This window comes from Anomaloglossus baeobatrachus, chromosome 5 (assembly GCF_048569485.1).
Source record: "Anomaloglossus baeobatrachus isolate aAnoBae1 chromosome 5, aAnoBae1.hap1, whole genome shotgun sequence".
Taxonomy (NCBI): domain Eukaryota; kingdom Metazoa; phylum Chordata; class Amphibia; order Anura; family Aromobatidae; genus Anomaloglossus; species Anomaloglossus baeobatrachus.
The window spans coordinates 89833922-89857488 of record NC_134357.1 but is presented as its reverse complement, the minus strand read 5'-3'; the positions used below and the strand labels follow the sequence as shown (position 1 = coordinate 89857488).

Sequence of the window (23567 nt, the reverse complement as noted above, 5' to 3'; positions counted from 1 at the left end):
CCAAGCGGTCGCGGCACCGTGCTACAAAGTGCGGAACCTGACGGTTGAACCGGGAGGCCATTAGGTCCACGTCCGGAACTCCCCATCTGTCGCAGATCTGGTTGAAGACTTCCCGGTTGAGGGACCATTCTCCGGAGGCGAGGCCTTCCCTGCTGAGGAAGTCCGCCGCCCAATTGTCCACGCCTGGGATGTGTACTGCTGAGATCAGGGAGTGATGACACTCGGCCCAGTGCAAGATCTTCTTGACTTCTCGCATCGCCCTGACACTTCTTGTGCCGCCTTGGTGGTTGATGTACGCCACCGCCGTCGCATTGTCCGACTGGATCCTGACCGGGCAACCCTGTACGAGGTGCCGAAACTGCTGCAAGGCTAGCCGGATGGCTCTTATCTCCAAAATGTTGATCTGGAGGCAACTCTCTCTCGGTGACCATCGGCCCTGCGCTGTGTGATGTCGAAACACTGCTCCCCAGCCCTGGAGACTGGCGTCGGTGGTCACTATCTTCCAGTGGAGCGGGAGGAAAGACCTCCCTGATGCGAGGTTGCGCTGATTGAGCCACCAACGGAGGGAGTGGCGGGTCTCCGGCGAAAGATGAAACCTGCGGTCCAGAGAAAAGGGAGATCTGTCCCACTTCTTCAGCAAGGCCAGCTGGAGGGGTCGGAGATGGAACTGTGCAAAGGGTACCGCTTCCATCGCCGCCACCATACGACCGAGGACTCGCATGCCGAACCTGATGGACACTTGGCGCTGACGCCGGAGAGCGCGGAGTCCTCGTTGTAGGGAGATCTTCTCCTGTGTGAGGAAAACTCGGCCTTGGATGGTATCGAATACCATGCTTAAAAAGGTGATCCGACGGGCCGGGATCAGAGAGGACTTCTTCCAATTTATCAGCCACCCTAACCGTGAAAGGGTGTCGATCGTGACCTGAACCCCAAGACGACAGTCCTCGAAGGAAGAGCCCTTTATCAACATATCGTCCAAGTACGGGATGACCATGACACCCCTGGCATGCAGGACGGACATGGCAGCAGCCATGATCTTCGTAAAGACCCTGGGTGCGGATGCGAGGCCGAAGGGAAGAGCCGTGAACTGGAAGTGATCTTCCGCTATCGCAAAAGCGGAGGAACTGTTGGTGAGAGGTGGCTATCGGGACGTGAAGATAGGCGTCTTGAATATCCAGCGATGCCAGGAATTCGCCTACCTCCATGGACGCGATGACGGACCGGAGTGACTCCATTCGAAACGGCCGAGGTCTCACCGACCTGTTCAGAAGCTTTAGGTCGAGGACGGGACGGACAGAGCCGTCCTTTTTGGGGACCACGAAAAGGTTGGAATAGAACCCCTTGAAACGCTCTGCGGGAGGGACTGGTACCACGACTCCGGTTCGGAGGAGGGAGTCTATGGAGTGAAAGAACGCGCGAGCCCGCGCGGTAGACTCGGGAGGGCGAGATAGGAAAAAACGTCTCGGTGGCTTTGCCTCGAATTCTATTTTGTAGCCTGATGTGATGATCTCTCTGACCCAGGCATCGGCGGTCAGGGGGATCCACACATGCTGAAAACGAGACAGACGCCCTCCCACAAGTCTGGCGCTGTTGCGCGCCGACCGCGAGTCACTTGGATGAACGACGGCGGTAACCGGAAGAGGATCTCGTGGACTGGCGGGGGCGTGAACGCCAGGCGGGATTGGTCTTGAATGACGGGGTCTTCCTGTCTCTCGGAGGAGAGCGGCTTTTCCGCGGCTGGGGATTGGAGCTGAAGCTGCGAAAGGGCCGGAAACGAGCGGTGGAGCGCCGATTCTGGAAGCGCTTGGGACGCAATTGGGGGAGAGATGTACTCTTTCCTCCCGTTGCATCGGAGATCAGCTGGTCCAGCCCATCTCCGAAGAGACGCTCCCCTAGGAAGGGCAGAGAAGTTAGTGACTTCTTAGAGGCCGCATCCGCGTTCCAGGACCGGAGCCAAAGGGCTCGACGGATGGCCACATTGTTGCTGGCGGCCTGGGTCGCGCAACTTGCAGACGCCAGGGCTGCATTGAGCAAGTACTCACCCGCGAGGGAAATCTGCGAGGCGATGGGAACCAGGTCTGGATTGGCAGGAATGGCGCGGAGACCGCAGCGTAGCGTGTCCGCCCAGGACATCAGGGCCTTCGCAACCCAAACCGAGGCGAAGGCCGGAGAGAGGGATGAGCCCGCTGCCTCGCAGGCGGAACGGGCCAACCTGTCAATAGTACGGTCCGTAGGGTCTTTGAGAGACGTACCGTTAGTGAGTGGAAGGACTGTGTGAGAAGACAGGCGGGAGATTGGGGGGGTCGACCACAGGGGAACCTGCCCAATCCTTTCTAAGACCCTCAGGAAAGGGATAATGCAAATCGATGGACTTACCGCTGGTAAATATCCTGTCCGGCTGTTGCCTGTGGCTGCGCAGTAACTCAGCGAATTCTGGATGTCCGCTGAATGTGTTCTGGGCCCGCTTCACCCGCTTAAAGGAGATCTGGGTGCTCTGGGAGGAGACTGGGTCCACCTGTACCTTCAAGGTCTGGTTTACTGCTTCTATCAGGCTATTTACCATGTGCCGGATATCGTCCGCCTGCTCTGAGTCCTGCAGGGGTACCGCATCGGAATCATCCTCGGAGCAGTCAGAAGCCTCCCTGGAGGACTGACGGTCTGGACCTGGGGATGAAGGTGAAACCTGGGAAGAGTCTGAGGACGAGACCTGGCGGGTCCGTTTCTGAGCAGCAGAGGAGGACCCTGCAACGGGGCTCACCTGCTCCGGAGGCAATTGCGCCGGGTCTGCGGGAATCTGGGCGAGCGTCGGCAGCAGGCGTAGAGCTTGCGCGATGGTCTGAGAAGCCTCAGAGAGGGAATCTACGGACTGGGACAGGGACGCTAGCCAGTCGGGGGGGGGCGGGACGCAGGGCCCTGCAGCATATGGCGCTGTGGCGTCTGCGGTATCAGAAACGTCGGCCGCGGAGGCTGCGAGTTCTGCGGAGGCTGCGCGTCTGTAGAACAGACGGAGCATAGTGGGGCGTCCTGACCCTGGGAAAATTTGGAGCTGCAGGAGGAGCATGCAAAAAATAGTGCAAAGGGGGCCTGCTTGGAATGGATTGGGTGGGCTTAGCCTTAGGCATGGTGCAAACAGGTACTCTCCCTGGTGGCTGCTAGGAAGGAGACAGGAGAGGGTTAACTCGTCCCTAAACTCAGAGAATGCTACCTAGTGAGGGCTACTCCTTAGGAGCAGAGCTTACCCAGGTCCTGCGTGCTGCCCACCAGTCCAGAAGTGGAGTCCAGGAATGAGCTGGCCAGAAAACTCAGAACGCCGGCGCGCTGCAGCCTCAGGAGACCAGAGGCAGGCTAAAATGGAGAGGGGACGCTGGAGGAGGCTGGGGGAGGAGCAGGATTCCGGCGCGAAAAAGCCAGGAGGATTTACAGCCCCCACCATCAGCCAGGAGGCAGAGCAGTGGGAGGTACAGAGGGAGACGACCGGCGGCCAATAGCGCTGCAGGGGGGCGTGGCTAGGACGCAGGAGCGACTAGGCCGAGACCGGGGACTAAATTTACGGAGAGGGCCGGGGGAAAGAGCAGGGAAGTCGGTCCTACCTGCAATCGGCGGCGCCGGCTCAGCGATGGATGCGGTGCAGGCAGGGCTCCCTGCCCTGCCTGTGAACAGCGCTGCTCGTCCAGGAAGGCTCCGGGGGAGAGCGTGCTGAGGCAGGGTAGTGGACATCATGATGGGGGTAGACAGCCCCCTATCACACACGCTGCGGAGGATCCATCCCTGCTGTACTCCCTTGTACGCCCTTTGGGGTGATACCTCAGGGCGAATCAGGGGTGCCCACAAAACAACCTGCCCACACGCGCACCCCCAGGAGTGGTACCACGGGGACGGGCGGGGGAGAGGGCCCCGACGTCTCAAGCCCCTGCGACCCTGGGGAGCGGTACCCACGGGGCTGCGGAGAATGAGTGAAGCGAATACCTGCAGAGAAGAAGACGACGACAGGTATGAGAGTGATGAGCGGCGCCGAAATAAAAGAAAAAAAAGCGCAAAAAAAATACATGGCTGAGGGGGGCCGAGACGGCCCACATCAGCCTCCTACGACACTAAGCTAAAAACTGATCTGAGCCCGCCTCCGGCTCGGGGTGTATGCTGCTAGGGAGGAGCTAACTTTTTTATGTTTACTTAGTGTCAGCCTCCTAGTGACAGCAGCATAACCCATGGTCCTGTGTCCCCCAATGAAACGATAGAGAAATATGGCCAAACTGGTGGCAAATGGTTGGCAGCTTCACACTTGATTTTCCTCAATTCATGGGTAGTTATTTTGCGCCTTTTTTGCCCAACACGCTTCTTGCGACCCTGTTGGCTATTTGCCATGAAACGCTTGATTGTTCGGTGATCACGCTTAAAAAGTTTGGCAATTTCAAGACTGCTGCATCCCTCTGCAAGACATCTCACAATTTTGGACTTGTCAGAGCCCGTCAAATCTCTCTTCTGACCCATTTTGCCAAAGGGAAGGAAGTTGCCTAATAATTAAGCACACCTTATATAGGGTGTTTATGTCATTACACCACACCCCTCCTCATTACACAGATGCATATCACCTGATTTACTTAATTGGTAGTTGGCTCTCAGCCTATACAGCTTGGAGTAGGACAACATGTATAAAAAGTATCATGTGATCAAAATACTCATTTGCCTAATAATTCTGCAAACAGTGTATATATGTGAAGTTGCTTTGTATCCCAGGCGATAGTCATTCAGAAGTTAGAAAAGTAGCCAAAGTTTGATAATGATATGAAATGCTCCTTTTAATTACAACTATTTTTCCAAAAGTGACAAAAGGAAGCATATCCATATTGGTTGCCAGTAAAATCTAATAATTATATTGTGACATCCATGATTGTCATAGCTTTACTGAAAAATACCAATATTGGTAAAAAAAATCCCAAAACATAAAAACACTATTCAAACAACCCCTTCTCAATCACTATATTTCCCCCATGTAAAATAATAACAGCTACTGTATACTCTCCTCCGGGGTGGGTGCGTGATATCGGCTCCAGGTTTCCCAGGGCTCACATGACGCTTTTATGTCATGCAAGCCCTGTATTCAATCAGGAGCTGCTTTACTCTCACCTGATTCAGAAGTAACTAACATCGGGAGCAGGTTTGCCAACTTTCTTTTTTCTTTTTTTTTTCCAGCAGCTTTTCCAGCATGAAGGACTGCCAGCCTTTTTTTTATAGCTATATTACAAAACCCTAATAAACCATTAAGATTATAAGTGATACCTGTCTACAGACCATAATTCTGATGTGAAGACATTAGCCACCGTCACTGTACATTTTTAAAATGATGATAATTACAGCCATAATATCCTGTAGAAGTTTCTCCAGCTTCAAAAAAAAAAAAATCAGATGCAATAATTTTTTCTATGAACAGTGAAAAAACGTGGCCAATTTTTATGGACTGTCCAGGAATTTCTGGATGGCTGGCAACCCTGATCTGGAAGAAGTCAGAGGGCAGCAGCCTCTCCAATTTCTTTTGGATGTTTTGTGTGAAGGAAGTGAGGTGGACGCAGCCACTGATTGGTTGCAGGGCTCTGATTACATAATAACGTCATGTGAGCCCCAGGAGATCCAGCTCAGACATCGCTGGAATGGTGCTGGCACTGGAGGAGAGTATTGTTTGACATTGGAGAAATATAGTGATTGAGAAGGGGATGTCAAAATAGTGAAAAACCCCTTTAAAAAGGGGTATGTGCATCTCATACATTCAAGGCATATGTTACAAATGTATAGTGGATGGAGATCCTACCGATAACACTTGAACGGGACTCTGGTGGGTCATTGTCATTGGAGAGGTGGTCTGAAATCTCATTGATTTTGTCATGGTTTCCCCTCCCCGTCTACATGGCTAGGGGGTGGAGACTTCTCCCGGGCCTCACTTCCGGAGCTGGGATGCTTTAAATACTGTCATCTCCGGTGAACCAGCGTTGGCTATAAGCTCAGCGCTGCTTTGCCTGTGAGTGCTGGTCCCTGTAAGTGTGATCCTGATCCGTTCCCTCTCTGTGTCCTAAGCCTATGTCTGTGTTCTGTCCCCTAGTCGTTCTGCCATTCCTCTGTCCCACCTCCTTCCTTCCCACAATAGCTCCGGCTGTTCCCCCCTCTCCTACCTCCCCACTCGGTTATTTCCTCTGGTACTGACCATGGCCTGATCTCGACACCTCCTCTGCTAGCTCCTTCGGTCTTCCTGCTGCCCGTACTGTGTATGACCCGCACCCGTCTGACCATCCCCCGCATGCCCCACAGCTTCAGCTGTCCGGTTGATGCTGGCAGACACTACATCAGCACACACTGGGAGTTCCCCGCCTTGCTCATTCAGCTCCGTGTAGTTTTTCCCTGCAGGACTCCAGCTCCCCCTGCTGGCAGCCTGACAGATTTGTTTAGAAATTCCAACAAACTCTTCGGTGCAAGCGGCAGGTGGGACTCACCTCCACTATACATTATGGAATATCCTGATGTATGAAGATTTATTTGCATGTATTTACATAGTGTTAATGCAAAGGTCTGCACAGTTTTTCCATTTTTGTAGATGGTCAGCCACGGGAACTTGGAGATATATAAAATATAGGGTTCTTGTAAACTTTGCTACTGAAAAACACACACGTGATCTAGTTTTGGTTAGGGACATTACTGACATGCTTCCTAAGCACCTAGATTTGCAGAACTGAGGTGGGATCCTGAATTACAGATGATTATTATTGAGAAAGGTGCACGAGTGATATTACCTCATCATCTTGGTCTGACTCTGTTTCCTTTTGGGTCCAATTTGCATTGCAGAGATAAGGTAAATTATAGTGGGCAGCAGGGAAAAGAATATTAGGATGTGATAAGGGATAGGTAAGCAGCAGCACAAAAACAGCAAACACCGACACGAAAGATAAGTAGACAAGTGAATAAGGTAAAGAAACGTACAGGTTAACAGAAGAATACAAACTCACACCGTGAATTAAGCAATCCACTAGAACACAACATTACACTTATGACAGCACATTAGGACCGACAGATATTTATCACAAATTTCTGAGGACTAAGCAGGATGTAAGGAAACCCAGCCAACGTAAGAGCATACAAATAATAGGAATTTAGATTTGTTACTTCTTACAAAAAAAAATTAAAGGGGTTGTCCAGGTTTGGCACAAAATTCTGTAGTCACTCTTTTTGACTGCAGACTTCTGAAACCTCACAGCACGCCTAGTGCGCACTGTCAAGATTCTCCGATGCCAGGAGCTGGCATTCATGTGAACTCAAGTATGTTGTCAGGCTAACAATAGGTGGTGGTTTTTTGTTTTTATATAACAATAGGTGGTGCTGGGAGTCAGGTATGCAGCTACTCCTGAGTGCAATAATTCAGAAGCCCACTAGAGGTCGCAAACACAGTGTAGGGATAGTCAAACTGAAAGGGTCAATGCCAGGATGTCATGACTGTACCAAGGAGAAAACAAGCCGAAGTTAAGAAACAAAGCCAAAGTCGGATGCCGGGAGAACAAGTGAACATGGGGGAGCGGGTAGAGGACACAGAGCAGGACCGGAATCCAAAGGACATGGAGGTACAGAGGGAAGGTCGGGCAGGACAGACGGAGGACAGAACAGGCAGGAGGGGCAGAGATCAGGCAGGGCAAGAGGGACGGAAGTCAGGGCAGGAGGGACGGAGGTCAAGTCGGGCCGAAGGGTCAGAGGTGATGACGAACGGTACTGGGTAGCAGGACGCGAAACAGAGTCCTTCTCACAGGAGAAGACCATGTAGCCAAGCCGGAAATATCACTGGTGGCGTCCCGGAGGCAGCACCAAGACATAGTGGTGTGATCCCTGGAACAAGGCCAGAGCAAACAGGCTCCTCCCAGAGGAAGGATATATGCACTGGCTCAGGAATGGCAGGGCCGCTCCCTACCACATCACGACTAGACGTGCACAGCCTTCCTCAAGACAAGTGAATTGAGTGAAGCCACATATGACTAGTCTGTGTGTGGCCAGAAATATGCATCTCGCATATTTGTTGTCACATGACCGCCCGGTCTTGCCCCCGGCATCGAAGAATGCTGACAGCATGCACTGTGCACATTGTTAGGATTCACATGCAGGCTGTCACATTGGGGTACCAAACTTGCACAACTCCTTTAACACTCAACCTATTTAACCTTAATATTTCACCTATAAATGAAGTAATCATTCATTGGTAATAATGACAGCAGGGAATGGCGTTGCTTGGAGATACATCATTTTCTATCATTTTATTTATTAATTTTATGTAAAAAGCTTTTTAACTGCTGCCAGGACTGCAATAGGACCTGTCATTCTAAATATAACCATAGAAAATGAGAAACCCCCAAGCTCATAATCACCATCTCTACCCTTTGCTGTTCTCAGGTACAGCTCTGACAGAGCAGCTGAAAATGTATTAGAACCTGTTTTCTTTTGGAAGCTGTCTTATGGTAAATGAATTTTCAATATAAAGGCATTTTCCAGTTTCCATATACCTCTGTCGCTCCAGCTGCAGTTTGTTTGGAAAAACTACAAAAAACTACAAACTGTACTTTACTCACCCTCCCTGGGTCCAGTGGCGAGTCTCTGTTGTTGCTCCAGGTGTCTGTTATTGACCGCAGCACTTAGGTCATGTTAACAGCACTGCAATCAATAATTGAGCTCACTGATAGGCAACTGAGCTCACTCGTTTACTACAACACTAGATGTGACATCAGCGCTGCAGACAATTAAAGACTTTGGGAGCAGTGACGGAGACTCTGTGCTGGACCTGGTGAGGAGGCGTAGAGCTCAGCTTGTTTGTTTTTAAAGCACCACTCCAGCACTTTTTTTTCAGTGCCAGAGTGGTGCTTTAAATCTAAGTCTCCTCCCCTTGTATTATACTTATCCTTTGATGTTTGCACCTTTTTTCGGCACTGCTCTGGTCCCGCAGCACCATCTTGTGTCTCTAACTTCTGACTGGCTTGAAGTCAGAAGTCACATCACAAATATATCAAAAAGACTGACCTGCACATCCAACAGGTGTGAACAGGTGCTAGCTGAAAACACAATATAACTACAAAATACATACAGCTGCACTCTAAAATGCTAACAATAAATAAGGGTCTTCTGGTATTGCATTTTTTTTATCCCAGATAGAGGCATTTCAAGTTAGGGTCCCAGTATATAAGAGATCACCTTGTCGTGGTTATCGGGCTTACATGCATAGGCCAATACATAAGCTAATTATTTCTTTTTTTTCAACTATTCCTATAGCAGTAATGCAATGCCAGAGTTCCCTTATTCAATGTTAGCATTCTAGAATGCAGTTATACGCGTTTTTTAGAAGTTACATCACAAGCGCTCAAAATAACTCAATGAGAGCCAGAACAAAGCTAGAACGAGGCTCTCATAGACTTGTATTGATTTGTGACCTCCGGCGCGTTCCATGAAACACTGAAGCTGTTGGCAGGTCACAAATCGCTGGAGACTGATAGGAGTAACTGCGGAAAAAGATGAAGATGGCGGCAGGTGAGTATAAGACATGGAGCAGGGGACTTAGATTTAAAGCACCACTCCAGCAGTGAAATAAAAAAAATACTGGAGTGGGGCTTTAAACAAACTGCACCAGAGGGTCATGGTTTTCCAAAACGGGAAAACCCCTTTAAGAATCTATTAGCAGCATCTTGGCATTGTACAAAAAAAAATGATTATATAGGACAATAGGTAAGATATAGACACCAAGTAAAAGTGTAACGGGTTAACATTATAAAAACTATTTAACTTTGTATGCACATGTAAAACATCTAAAGGTCTCTTTTTAAGTTTTTTTTAAAACTCTATGCAATATAAAAAGATATTGTTGGGGAGGGGATGTCAGAAAACCTTTTGAATTCTAAGCTATTGAACAATTCAATAATTCACTGCAATTAACTCTGCTTTGCATTTATAGTCTTCTCTGATCTTCACAGTCTTTAGTTCCCGACCTGATGTCTTTAATGTTTGTTACTTCTGCACTTGGGTTCATGCATGTCATCACATAGGTATATAATGATGCTGCTATGGGGATCCACATCAGGTTAGCTGCAACTATTTATTTTTCTGGGTGGTAAAAACCTATACTAGGATCCTTGGAAATCAAGATTATGAAAAGGAGTGGCGAGTGTCAAAGAAAAAACAGATCTTCCAGTCTGAGGTGGTTAAGCATTGAAAAGTAAGAAGCTTGGCTTTCTATTCACTTTTATTCTGTCATCCCTTCTGTATGTACTATAAGCTTCTATATCTTCTAGTAATTTTGGGAACATCTGCATCATTTCCTTTTCCCTAACTAGCTTCATAGGTTTGTGAGGAACATCATTGTAGAGAGGAACACTTGAGCTGGTCCAGCCATCTGTAGGAATGCCTGAAGAGGTCAACAAGGAGTGTTTTCCACTTTATAGCAAATTGGGTATCGATGATTTATAAAGTAGATTTTTTTGTCTGCGGGGACAACCAGATTTGACAATCTTATTCTTAACCCAATAAACTATGGAACTATGAGGTCAATATCCTCATGATAATTCTAAAATGCGGGAATATAGGGTTTGGAGCAATGTCATAATGAAGAAACAGAAGAGCTCTTGACATAAGACCTGGAGCTTCGAAGGCTAATCTCTCAATACTACGTTAAGGGAGTGAACAACTATTTTCACAAGTATGATGCACAGTGATGCACCTCCCATGTAGAACCTGAAAGGGTTCCCATTTATGGGGTAAAAAATAAATTTGCATGAACAATGAACCATCAATGATGAGTAATGTTAATAGTTAATTTCTTCTTTGTCCTAATAAAATATATGTTTAGAAAAACATTAATAAAAAATAAAAGATTTGAGAACAAGTCATGTTCTGATTGGTAATCCAGATATTTTGCAGTAGTTTTCGCCTCATTAATTCTTTATCCACTGGGGTTTTGAAATGTTTCAATAGCTAAGCTTAAATTGGGTTTTTAATAAATAATGGAGTAGATAAAATCAGATTAATTTTTTTCCATAATCTTGTGAAAATCAACTCAATGGTTACGTCTCCTTTGGAATTTTCTTAAAGAACAACTAAATTGAAGATTAGCATTTTCCTGTGGGCGCATCCTCAATAATAAGGTCCAGAAGAGAATCTGGTTTTAAAAGTAGTGCAATGGTTGTGTGCAATTATTGTGGAAGTAATAAAAAAAAAATCTCTACTAGTGATGAGCGAGCACTACCATGCTTGGGTGCTCGGTACTCGTAACTAGTGATAAGCGGGCACTACCATGCTTGGATGCTCGGTACTCGTAACTAGTGCTGAGCGAGCACTTCCATGCTCACGGCCTCGGTACTCAAATAGTGATGAGCGAGCACTACCATGCTCGGGTGCTCAGTACTTGTAACTAGTGATAAGCGGGCACTACCATGCTTGGATGCTCGGTACTCGTAACTAGTGCTGAGCGAGCACTTCCATGCTCACGGCCTCGGTACTCATAAATAGTGATGAGCGAGCACTACCATGCTCGGGTGCTCAGTACTTGTAATGTGCAGTTGGACGCTCAGACGGACTCAACTCAACTCGTGTACCAAGTATAATGGAAGTCAATGAGAAACTTGACCATTTTTCCAGAACATTTTTTAGGAAAAATGCTTGAGTTTCCCATTGACCTCCATTATACCATGTTTAACCTGTCTGAGCGTCCGACTGCTCATTATGAGTATCCAAGCATGGTAGTGCCCACTCATCACTAATCTTTATGCTAACAAATATGACAAGAGCCACACTGAGCATCAAGAAAAAGTACCAGTCCAATTTTGGTTAGGTAGTAGCCAATGTCAATATAATGAGTGGAAGGGATCCAAATTAAAAGCTGTATAATTGGAAGGTCACATAAGCCTCAAGGATACATCCAGTGGTCATATGAAGTAGTCAAGGATATCGAAGTAATAAAAAAGCCTTAATATTTCAAAGAAGAACAACATGAAAGTCGTGTAGATCTAAGCTGAACCTCCATTTTTTTTATCAAACTAGGATTCCCCTATAAGAAAACTTTCCAGATTCCATAGTTCTTTTGAACAACAGGGAATTCAATTACTTTGTATTCATGCAAATTGCTAGGGCTATATCCATATAGGACAGCGAATTCCCTGTAGTTGTCTCATTACCTTTTTCTGGGTTGGCAGAGTAATGTTGAGGTTGCAGACGGCAGTCTGTGGCAGGCCTTTTGTTGTCTTTGGCTCTTTCAAAAATGATAGACGCCCACAAGGCTCCTGACTGGGGTCTCTCACCTGAAAAGCATTTTATAAATCACAATAAACAGCACATTAAATAAACAGTAACTAGTATACAATCTGTTGTAATGTTCAGGTAATATTATGAAATCATAGCTTGTTGGATCGTATTTATTAAAGCATAGGTTTGCGTACAATAAGCTATAACCATTAGAATTGAGATGCAATTTGCACAAAAAAATTGGCACACATATTATTGAAGTGTTGTGGACAACATTTTCTGAACTTTGATCAAGAGGCTTTGGCCTACATAAAAAAAATTGAAAGGGGGCTTAGCTTGAAATGTGACAGTGCAAAGTAATTTAGCCAATGGGTGGTTAAATGTAGATACACTGTCTAAAGATTCATCCATACTAATGAACAAATCTGATGAAAATTAAATTCGGCAGTTCACTAGAATTGTCCAGGAAATTCTACTCATATTGATAATATTTGATGAGAATTTAATGCTCTTTATTATTCTGTGAAGTCTCTCCAGATACCCCAGAGCATAATAAAGTTGTGGGGAAAAAGAAAAAACTCACCACAGCGCTCACTTGTGGTGCTGTCTTGTTCTTGGTGTGTCTGGTTCTCTATGCGTCTTCACTCAAATGTTGGGGATTCCAGTGCCGAGGTGGTCTCCGGCATCGGCATGCACATTGCCCAAGGCCGATTCAGTGCCTTAGGTAATGTGCCACATTGCGTCATGATATCACGACATTCACTGTGACGTCTGAGGTCTATCTGGTGCAGGAAGCCCCAACTCTGACTAAAGATGACATAAGAGCGAAAGATGAGGTGTGGAGGATCAAATGGGGGAAGCTACAGTGCGATACATGAGCAGCGAGGTCAGAATTAATTTTACCAGCCCCTTACAATTGTGGAAAATGGTGGCCAAATGGTCACCGTGTTGCTGAATTCGCACAGAGCAAATCACAAAAAAAATTCAGAACCAGGAGAAGAGATTCGGTCATTTCTTTATCCACCATAAGCTCTGACTATAAGCTATATTATTATTATTATTATTATTATATATTATAGCTATAGCTGCTATAACTTTGGTACTTTGGTACATTGTCGGACTTCTTGGTTAATGTTTAGGTGCAAACAGAATGCCAACACTGGCTAGCAAATGTGAAGGGATGTTACCATTCCCCGGCTCTAAAATAAGCCTAACATGGCCCTATCCCCAATTTCACCTACCTATCGACAAAGGAAGTTTATCCTAATTTTTAGTGGTGTTTATACTGTTTAAAAATGAGACATTATCTTGCACCTACAGTCTGTATTTATAGCTCATTTTTAATTATGCAGAAAGCTACATGCAAATGTTCCAATTTTCTGCTTCCTTTATGTTAATATTCTGGAATTTCTAGTTTTTGGATTGTAATTTCATGTCCTAGCAGCATCCAGCAGGAATTTAATCTAAGTCAAAATCTATTTGTGCCATTGGGTTTACTAGAGTTTCAGGTGGCAAATGGTTTGGGGACTGGAGGACCCCCTGGGGTGCTTATTTTCTGAAGAAGAAGCTGTTTCCAGGATAATAGCCTCTGAAGTTGTACATGGTAGGTGGCCGTGACCAAGATCTTCAAGCTGTGTCTGCACTTATCCTTTCTGTCTTCATAGAAAGTATAATACATGTCAAGTTTTACTACTAATGGTTATTAAAATCTTATTTGTATTATCTGATATCAAAGCATGATGATATAGAAATGAGAAGTGCTACACAGGGATCTCACATCTCCACCTGCACCACAAGTAATCTGCCCAAGGTCATTCATGCCCATTAAAAAGTTCTTCTTACTATACCAAAATAAATAATACAATACATTTGAGTACCTGGACTTAAATCCAGGAATACATAATAAATAATCATATTTATCATTTACCTTCACAGAAAATGGCAGTCTGTTTTCTTTGAACGCATAGAAATTGAATACGAGCTGCTGCCCTCCTTTTGTTAGTGGCGCTAGGTTTCCATAGCAGTCCACGTGGATGGGTTTCCCTTCTAGTACCTGTTTAAAATGAAATATATTATCAACTTGACAGTCAACTGAATGAAATGGTCAACGTCCTTAAATATGGACAACATAGCCTGTCAGTTCTCCAGATTGTATTTCCTGTGAAATTTCATTTCTGGAGAATCTGCTTCAACAATTATACCATTACTGTGTTATTCTACCGGAAATGCCATCAACACACCTACACAATCTAATAATATTAATATTAGCTTGTCTAGGGTGATATCTTCTAGACAAGGAGAGGGATGAGAAGCTTCAAAGAAGCTTCAGTCAAGAAGACAGATAGTGCTAAGTACACAGGAGTGGACCCGTGCATGTTCGGGTTCGTCAGGTTCGGATCAACTTTAGTTAAAAGCTTGTTTTGGGATCCTGATTTGATCTGAACTTGTTCTCAAAATCTATATAAGTCAATGGGGACCCAAACTAATGGGCTTGACTCGAGTAAAGAGTATAATAGAAGTTAATGATTGGGCAGTTCTGCTCTCAGCCCACATACAGCCAGCCATAAATAGAGCACTTCTGGGGGAGGAAGGGCTGGGTTTTGGGGGGTTTTCTGGACACACAGCATCTGAAAATGTTTTTTTGATCTTCAGTGATAGTCATTCAGAGACTGCAAATGTCTTTCACTGAGCCGAGCACCGAGCGTACACAAGCACACCGATGCTCAATCGAGTGGATAGCATATGAACTGCACCCGAACTCGGACACAAACTTTTTTTAAATTACTGCGTTCAGGTATGAGCCCCAGATACTGAGTGTTCGGTATGAACCCCAACCTTTACAGTTTGGGGGTCGCTCAGCTCTAGTGCAAAGTGAAAACAAGGGTTGACTTTGGCATACACTGTATATAATCTATGGATAACTCAATACTTTCTTAGGGATACAGAAACTTACTTCGATGTCTTTACTTCTGGCAACCTCTTCAAAGTTCTCCTGCTGTTCCAGTGTTTTGTCCACCTTGTCATCTGTCATGCAGAAGCAACGAAGTCGAGCTTCTATGGGGTCGTTCATTTTGGCAAAGACCACAAACTTGGCCATGTATGGTACACATATCAATTCCCTGTAGAGCTGTGTCGCTAAACTAACAGTTTCAGGTATCTGATGACAGTCTCCAAGCCAAAACCTGCACATAAAGCCATAGAGTTATATAAGTTTTACGTATGTGTGAGGGTTAAATGTAGATTAGTTTAGCGGAATAATTGGGTTGTCTAATGTTTGCTCTTAAGGAACGCACCGCAACCTGGCCTCCCAACCTCCTGCTTGCAGGGATATGGTGCGATCCTGAAGATTTGGTCTACCAGTATGGCTGAGCCTGAACTGTGCGATCTCTGATGCTGTAAGAAGGGCAGCTATACCTCTGCAACATCACGGAAGTTGGGCAAATCCAGTTACTGGGTTGTGCGCTTCTTGGCTAGGAAACTGACCACCTCTTAGGTGGTCGGTATCTTTGGCCATAAGCGGTAAACTACAGAATTTAATACAACCCCTGTCATTTCAACAGATTAATTCTGATGAGACACACTATTTCTCAAATTGACTTTTTTAGGAATGCTGGTGCCAATCAGTCAGAGGCGGACATATCATTGGTGTAACCTGTGCGGCCGCACAGGGGCCCGAGAGCTAAGGGGGCCCATTTGTACCTCCAAAGCAGGTGGAATTGTGCGTTTTGATAAGTTATCGGACTGAAAAGGGCCCATATATTGTTCTTGCACAGGAGTCCTTTTTAGTCTGTGTCCACCAGTGATGCCAATGATATGTCACTTAAACAAGTCATGTTTTCTGTTCCTTATGCTGGCTTCCAGAGATTATCAACTGTTTGTTTTTTAGGTGCATGTGATGGGATAAACATTTTACTACAAAATATATTACATCTTGAACATTCTATAAGGTTTCATTGTTATGATACTAGTTTTGCCAATTCATACCTATGTGTTTCTCTACCTTTTTTGATACAGGTAAAGTGTATCTTTGTACCGTGTTAGTTATCTCTACCTTTTTTGTAACTTAACATTTACCTGGCAGACACATTGGTTGTAAAAGATACACAGTCATTGACAAACGTCAGAGGAGTTGTTCCGGTGATGTCCTCCCATTGAGCTGGAGACGTCCCACCTACGATGAAACATCAAACACATTGTGAATAGTTACCAGTAAAAGTGAATTACCTTTCAAGACTTCAAAAAGGTGCAAACTATACACACTCCTAATCATTTGGTCTGATTGATTCTTGACTGGGACCTATAATGGTCTGCGAATAAATGAAAATAGCGCTGCTTGATTTGCTGGCTATAAAATATTCAAACACAAGCCAAGGTTAATGACTGACTTCTGTCCAAATATCATGGGGTTTTGTGTCTTAATATGTGAAGTTTTAACCCTGCGATGTAGTAATTTGTGCTAGCAGAATGGTGAAAGCATATAATTATGGGAACAGCAGCTGTCAAGCTCAATTTGTTTGCAATGTTTAATTACTTTACAAAAGGCTTCAATGGATTAAAAAAAAATAAAAGAAGCAATCCCCTAATCAATCTCCTACAGCTCCAGTTCTGATGCATTTGTAATACGTGGGCAATGCAGTACGATGTAAATATGCTATGTTTTATGTTTACATTGTTGAATAATATAAATGCATAGTGTTCATATTTAAGTGTTTTAGTGAAGAGTAGGTTCTGGATGTAGCAGTTCAAGGAATGTCTTATCAGGTTGCCAAATGCTGCCATCTAGCGTTTGGGTTTAGCCGATGGTAAAGCGAGTTTAGTAAAGATTAGAAAGGGTTAAAGTAAAAAAAGGAGGAGTGTCAAGTAGCAGGGCGGATGGCTGGGAGGGGGGCGGGGCTCCGGAGGAGGGTAGTCATGAAGTAGGTTTAAAGTGAGAAGAGGTTGCCTCAGTGCTAGGGCCAATCAGGGAACCCCCGAGGTAAGCTCTGGAGGTCTGCAGCCTATGGCTCACCCCAGCGGGCTTAGACATTCGTCCGGCTTGAGAAGTCATCAGGGTCCAGAATCAGTCGAAGGTGTGTGGTATTAGCAAAAAGAAGGCATAGAACCTGAAGTATTTAGGACGAGGTCCAATATAGTGGGGGACAGTACGAAGAGTAGTACCTCACAGAGAGAGAAAGGAAGGCCATGTCAGTATTTAACAGTGTGAAGAATAAAAGTAAACAAATCTGGTTGACTATATAAACTCTGGTGCTATGTGTTTGACTACTCGTCTACGTTGACAACTGGCAGCAGGGTTGATGGACACCGACCTGAAACAGCAAGTGCCATGCACTCGCCCGAAGTCCGCTCTGCACCCAGAGTCTCTTTGACTAAGGCACAGAAAATGGGCGGAAATATAGCTGAGGTGCGCCACTGCTGCGGAAAGTGTTTAGATGATGGGGCACTTCCTGTGTGTTGAGACAGTCTTTAGATTTACAGACCAATGTGGAGCTGGAAAGTGTTGGAACAGGAGTTAAAGGGGATTGAGGAGCATGCATTTGGATTTTTTTATTTCTTAAACCAGTCTTAGACCTTTCTAAAAAACAGAATTTTTGAACAACCCTTTAAAATTTGGAATCATCTTTGGTAAGCAGATAATTAGATATAAGGAATTGTATATACTAAAATATCAAAGTTTTATATACTTTTGGACAGGTTTGCTTTCATTATAACTGAAAACCATTTGACAACAGAAATTAGCTAGCACCCAATCAACTGTATAGTGGGCGGTTTGTTAAAATGATCCTACCATTAAAGTTCCAAAATGAACATGTAGATCAAGGCCATGGTTGCAAAAAAAATCCAACATTTTATCTTTTAGGGCATACATTGGTTGTGTTTAGAACTCTGATAAGCCATTTGGTCCAACTTAGCACCATTTTGCCAAACTTCAAATGGAAATGGTTATCATGGATGTTTAGTAATCCATACGCACCTGTAATACTGCACAGCAGCCTGAGACTCGGGGTAGTATCTCCTTTATAGCCATTGGTTACACCTTCACCAGATGGTGGGGGTATCGGGATTGTCATAGTTATTGGCTTGTGGAATTTCCTCCTCCTGGGTTCCACTGTGACAATGGGGCTAAATGTGGCTCGGTTTCCAATGACCTTTTTGACCAACTCATCGGGTACCGGCTGTGCCTGTAATTCATTAATGTTTTAAATAATTAATAGTAACCATCCAGCAGGTCAACAGTAAAAAAGCTATTGTTTCATTTTTCATTAACTAAAATATAATTTGCACTTAATTGATTTAGAAAGTATTGAGCTGCTGAGCTGAGCAGGTGCATAGGCGGCCAACCAGAACAAATCAACCAGAACCTGCAAAAACAACATTTTTTTCTGCCTTGTATTCAATTTCGAGCATCAAATTACAATACGATTAAGAACTACTGTACAGCGCAAAATATTCCCTGTATGATTAATGTGAGGCAAATCCCGGGATATGAAGATGAATTATGACTCCAGTCATAATCCCTCATCACTCCCTGGCAGTGCCCCCTCCCTTCTTGTTCTCAGTGTTCCACTTACACCTCCATGGCCATGTCCTGTGATATGGAAATGAGGTGGTGTGGGAACAATGGACACAGGATGACTCCCTGCCGTCACCCTGTAACAAGAGTTGTATCTCATTAGCAAGGCTATGGAAATAGCCAGACAGAACGACTCCAGTAAAAAATGGTTCATATCTCGCAAGCCATATTTCCGATAAATATGGCAACCATAAAAATGGTGTCTCCGCATGCGGACGATGCCGGCACACCCTTTTTATGGGAGCAGGACATTGGGAAATGCCCCAGGCGTGATATCAGCCAATGGGGAACTGGCAGACAGGTCATGAGTCCCCTCGTTCTGTGGCTAAATTCATAGCTGTCACAATGAGAGCGTTGGCGTCCGCCTACGACGCTCCCAGGCAAAGTTATGGCCCATATTCCATGTTGGGATATTGTCCATAACTCAAGCCAGGGGTGGAGCAGTGCTCCCTGTGAGGTCACGAAGGTAGGAGGGGACCTGGATTTGGCCAGGTTGATAACCCTACTTCGGCCATTTTCCAGTGTTCTTTCGCTGGGGGTCACGTGTAGGAAACATCTGTGGGAGTTCCTGGAAACCTGGTCTACAGCGCCCCCCTGTGGCCAGACGCAACAAGGTAACTGCTGGAACTGTGTATGCCTGTTTGTAACCCATGCTTTGATTGTAACTGTACTCTGACATATGTATATTCTGTAGATTCCCTATTGTATATATTGTAGTTTCTAGTGTGCTTTAGGCTGATTAAATTATATAATTAATCTTGGGCTGTTCTGTTATCTCGATCTTGAATCCCACGTCTGTGTGTTCGGCTAATAGTTACCGTAAATCGGTTGGTGGCAGCGAATTGTGCCAAGGATTATTGTGGGGAGGCCAGTGAGATTCGGGGAGATTTTATATATTCCGCCCGCGGAGGTCGGGGGAATATATACCTTACTCTCACCGGGGACCCTTCAATAATCGGCATAAGTAGTATAGCGGCCTCCTTGCTTATGGTCGGGCAATTCCATAATTGGCCTGACTATAAGAGGGGCGCTAGAGAGCGCGTCACGTGCTCTGTCTGTCGGTCGGGAGGTATAAAGGAGGGGTGACCCCCACTTGTTACCCCCCGATTGTGACGTACTGGTAGCCAGCGCGGGGGATTTCTGAGTGACCCCCCGGTGGTTTGTGACATATTGGTGGCATAGCGGTGGGATCGAGATAATAGTGTGTGTGAGTGTGAGACCCATACTCCCAGACACTAAAGACTGCCTGCAGCAGCTGTGGCTGCTGGGGTCTTCAGACTAGCTCAACACTAGAGTGTCAGAGTGCAGATACTGTAAGGTGTGTGGAGGCATCAGGTGTCAGTTCTGTGTCAGTGACCAAAAGTCTGCAAGAATGGCTGATGGCACCAGGAGCAGAGCTATGCAACTGGCCAATGCTAAGGCAGGAGCCGAAGAGAGGGAGGACGGTGCTGTGGACAGCAATGAGGAGGTTGCCCACGAGTCCTCCAGGAGCTCGACGCCAGAAAACAGCTCTGCAGAGGACATTGCACAACCTGGCACTGCTGGACAAGATGAGGAGGAGCTCACCCAAGGTTCCTCAACGAGCCAGATGCCAGCCCTCCGCTCTGAAAGGGACAGTGAATCGCCTAGCTCTGCAGCGTGCCGCAGATCACCACGTGCCATTCCACCGAGCCTGGGAGGCTCGGATAGCCTTCTTCAAATGGCTATGGCCCTTCTCCAGGCTGGAGACCAGAAGGGCTACAAGGAACTCCTGGCAGAGCGCAGGGCAGAGCGGCAGGCAGCGCGTGACGCTGAGGCTGCGGAGCGGCACGCAGAGCGTGAGGCTGCGGAGCGAGAGCGGCAGGCAGCGCGTGAAGAGCGAGAGCGAGAGCGACAGGCAGACCGTGACTACCAGCTGCAGCTAGCTCAGCTCCGGCCCTCATCAGCCACACGTGACCTTCGAGACATCAAACTTCCAAAGGTCCGTGTTGAGGACTTCCCAGTGCTGGAGAAGGATGGAGACTTGGACTCTTTCTTGACTGCTTTTGAACGGACTTGCTTGCAGCACCATCTGGACAAGGACCAGTGGGCCAAATACCTGACCCCCCGTTTAAGGGGTAAGGCCCTGGATATCCTTGGGGACGTGCCTGCTGAGGCAGATCAGGGCTACGACACCATCAAGCGGGCCCTGATCCAACAGTACAACCTCACTCCGGAGTCCTACCGCAAGAAGTTCCGGACCCTGCAGAAGGGACCAAAGGACTCCTGGGCTGACCACCGGCGGGCACTTGCCCGAGCTGCCGACCACTGGACCCAAGGCCTGCAGCTTTCCACCGGACCAGAGATCCTGGACTTGGTCATCACGGAGCAACTCTTGTGGAACTGCCCTGAGGATCTCCGCCAGTTCATCCGAGACCAGAAGCCAAAGGGGTCCACGGCTACAGCTGCCCTGGCCGATGACTACACCAACAATCGGGCTCCGGAAGCCAGGAGAGCAGCCACCAGCAGCACCTGGAGAGGGGGTAAGATGAATTCTGCGACTGCCCCACCTGCCCCTAGACTGCAGGGGGTGTCCCCCTCAACTCCCCTCTCCAGGCCCGTGGCAGAGCCAAGACGGTGCCACCAGTGCAACCTACCTGGACACTTCAAGGCCATGTGCCCTCAGCGTCCCAAGGCCCCGGCTCCGTCCCCGTCCCAAGGGCCGCCCAAGGTGTATTGTGTGGGTGGGGGTGGTGGTAGGTCCCTGGACAGCTTCCAACCTGTCACCGTCGGCCGGTCTGTGACCATAGGACTGCGAGACAGCGCCTCGGAGGTGACTCTGGTGCGGCCTGAGATGGTGTCCCCCCAAGACTTGATCCCTGGAAAAACCCTCGCTGTCTCCGGGATTGGAGGCACTGACCCGGCGCTGCCTGTTGCTGACATTTATGTGGACTGGGGCGCAGGGCGGGGGGTGAGGGAGGTGGGGGTAACTGATCGGATCCCTGCAAACGTGCTACTTGGGACAGATTTGGGGCAGATAACCTCCCAGTTTGGGCCCCCCCCAAGGGCTGAACCTTCAGCCAGTACTGACATGACTCCTGACAATGTTAATGTGTTATCTATGAATGATGTAAGGGAGGAGGGAGTGAACTCTGATATTTCTGCTTGCATAGACACCATAGACACACACGCAGCTGCAGCTGTGACAGGAGGGGAGGGGGTCAGAGAAAGGTGTGACAATGCCTCTACAAGTAACCAGCCTGTGAGCTGGGATCTGTTGCCCTCTGCAGGGATAAGCAGAGAGCAGGGTGCTGCAGGGGGAGGACCAGTGTGTGGGGTGGGGGCTACCACAGCAAATGTGGGGTCCCCAGAGATTTCACAGCGGGGTTCTGTTGCTGCAGGAGGGGAACAGGCAGGTGAGATTGGGGCCGGTCCAGGAGCGGAAGTGCTCCCAGGTAAGATCTCGGTGCATGGTTCCCCCACAACCGGGGTGTCAGGAAGCCAGGTAGGTCTGCCTGAACCGGCGACTTGGTCAGGAACGGAGGAGGAGCAGGCACGACCCACGGTCGCAGCGGCTGTGGCCGCTGTCACCCGCAGTGGGAGTGCTGGAAGCCAAGGGGCCTCCCGGAGGTCCGATAGCTCTTCCCCTTCTGACCAAGTGGCAGCCGAGTCAGGTGGAGGCCAGGACACAGGTCCCGGGGTACTGACTGAAGATGTGACAGTCTCGTCGATTCTGGCCACATCTAGTCAGGGGTTTCAGGCAGCGTTAGAAGCTGACGACAGCCTGAAAGCTCTTAAGGAGCAGGCGGCACAGCCTCCCTCGGACTCGGACCCGGAGCGAGTGGTCTGGGACCAAGGACGGCTGTACCGGGCCACGGTCCAGCAGGGTTCACCGGAGGCGTGGCCCAGGGACCGACAGTTGGTGGTACCCTATCCGTTCCGGACGGAGTTGTTGCGGATCGCACATGAGATTCCGATGGCCGGACACCTAGGGATCGCTAAGACCAAGGCCAGGTTAAACCAGCATTTCTACTGGCCAAAAATGGGGGCCGATGTGGCTGCCTACTGCCGTTCGTGTGAAACCTGTCAGAGAGTGGGGAAGGCGGGGCCACACCCCAAAGCCCCACTAGTATCTCTGCCAATCATCGATGAGCCTTTCAGGAGGGTGGCTGTGGATCTTGTCGGCCCGCTGGCCATCCCCAGCAGCTCCGGGAAACGCTTCATACTGACGGTAGTGGACTATGCCACCCGGTACCCAGAAGCAGTGGCCTTGTCGTCCATTCGGGCTGACAAGGTGGCCACCGCATTGCTGGAGATTTTCTCCCGAGTGGGTTTTCCCCAGGAAATGCTCACTGACCGGGGGACCCAATTCATGTCCCAGCTGATGGAGGCCCTCTGTAAGCAAGTCCAGGTGCGACATCTGGTGGCCAGCCCGTACCATCCACAGACTAATGGCCTGTGCGAGCGGTTCAATGGCACCTTAAAGCAGATGCTTAAGATGTTGGTCGACTCCCATGGGCGTGACTGGGAGCGGTATCTCCCACACCTGTTATTTGCTTACCGGGAGGTTCCACAGGCCTCAACAGGATTCTCACCGTTTGAGCTCCTGTACGGGCGACGTGTGCGGGGCCCCCTGGCTCTGGTGAAAGAGGCTTGGGAAGGGGATTTGGCCACCCCTGGAGTGTCGGTTATCGAGTATGTCATGCGCTTCCGGGACAAAATGCAGGCCTTGACGCAACTGGTACACGACAATATGGCTCAAGCCCAGGCCGATCAGAAGCGTTGGTACGACCAG

General features: G+C 47.6%; 1 protein-coding gene across 30 annotated transcripts in view; it reads right to left on the bottom strand.

Annotated features, from left to right (window-relative positions):
- ANK3 (ankyrin 3) overlaps positions 1–23567 on the bottom strand; it is a 1059766-nt gene that overhangs the window by 47665 nt on the left and 988534 nt on the right. For 22 of the 30 annotated variants that reach the window (XM_075348673.1, XM_075348677.1, XM_075348666.1 and 19 more), the window contains 6 exons: positions 18215–18422; positions 16318–16414; positions 15197–15425; positions 14171–14296; positions 12177–12299; positions 6777–6803 (listed from right to left, as the gene is read on the bottom strand). In XM_075348673.1, the coding sequence (XP_075204788.1) occupies positions 6777–6803; positions 12177–12299; positions 14171–14296; positions 15197–15425; positions 16318–16414; positions 18215–18422 (810 nt within the window). The remainder of the gene's footprint in view (positions 1–6776; positions 6804–12176; positions 12300–14170; positions 14297–15196; positions 15426–16317; positions 16415–18214; positions 18423–23567) is intronic. The other 8 variants (XM_075348679.1, XM_075348671.1, XM_075348688.1 and 5 more) reach the window with 1 other exon arrangement.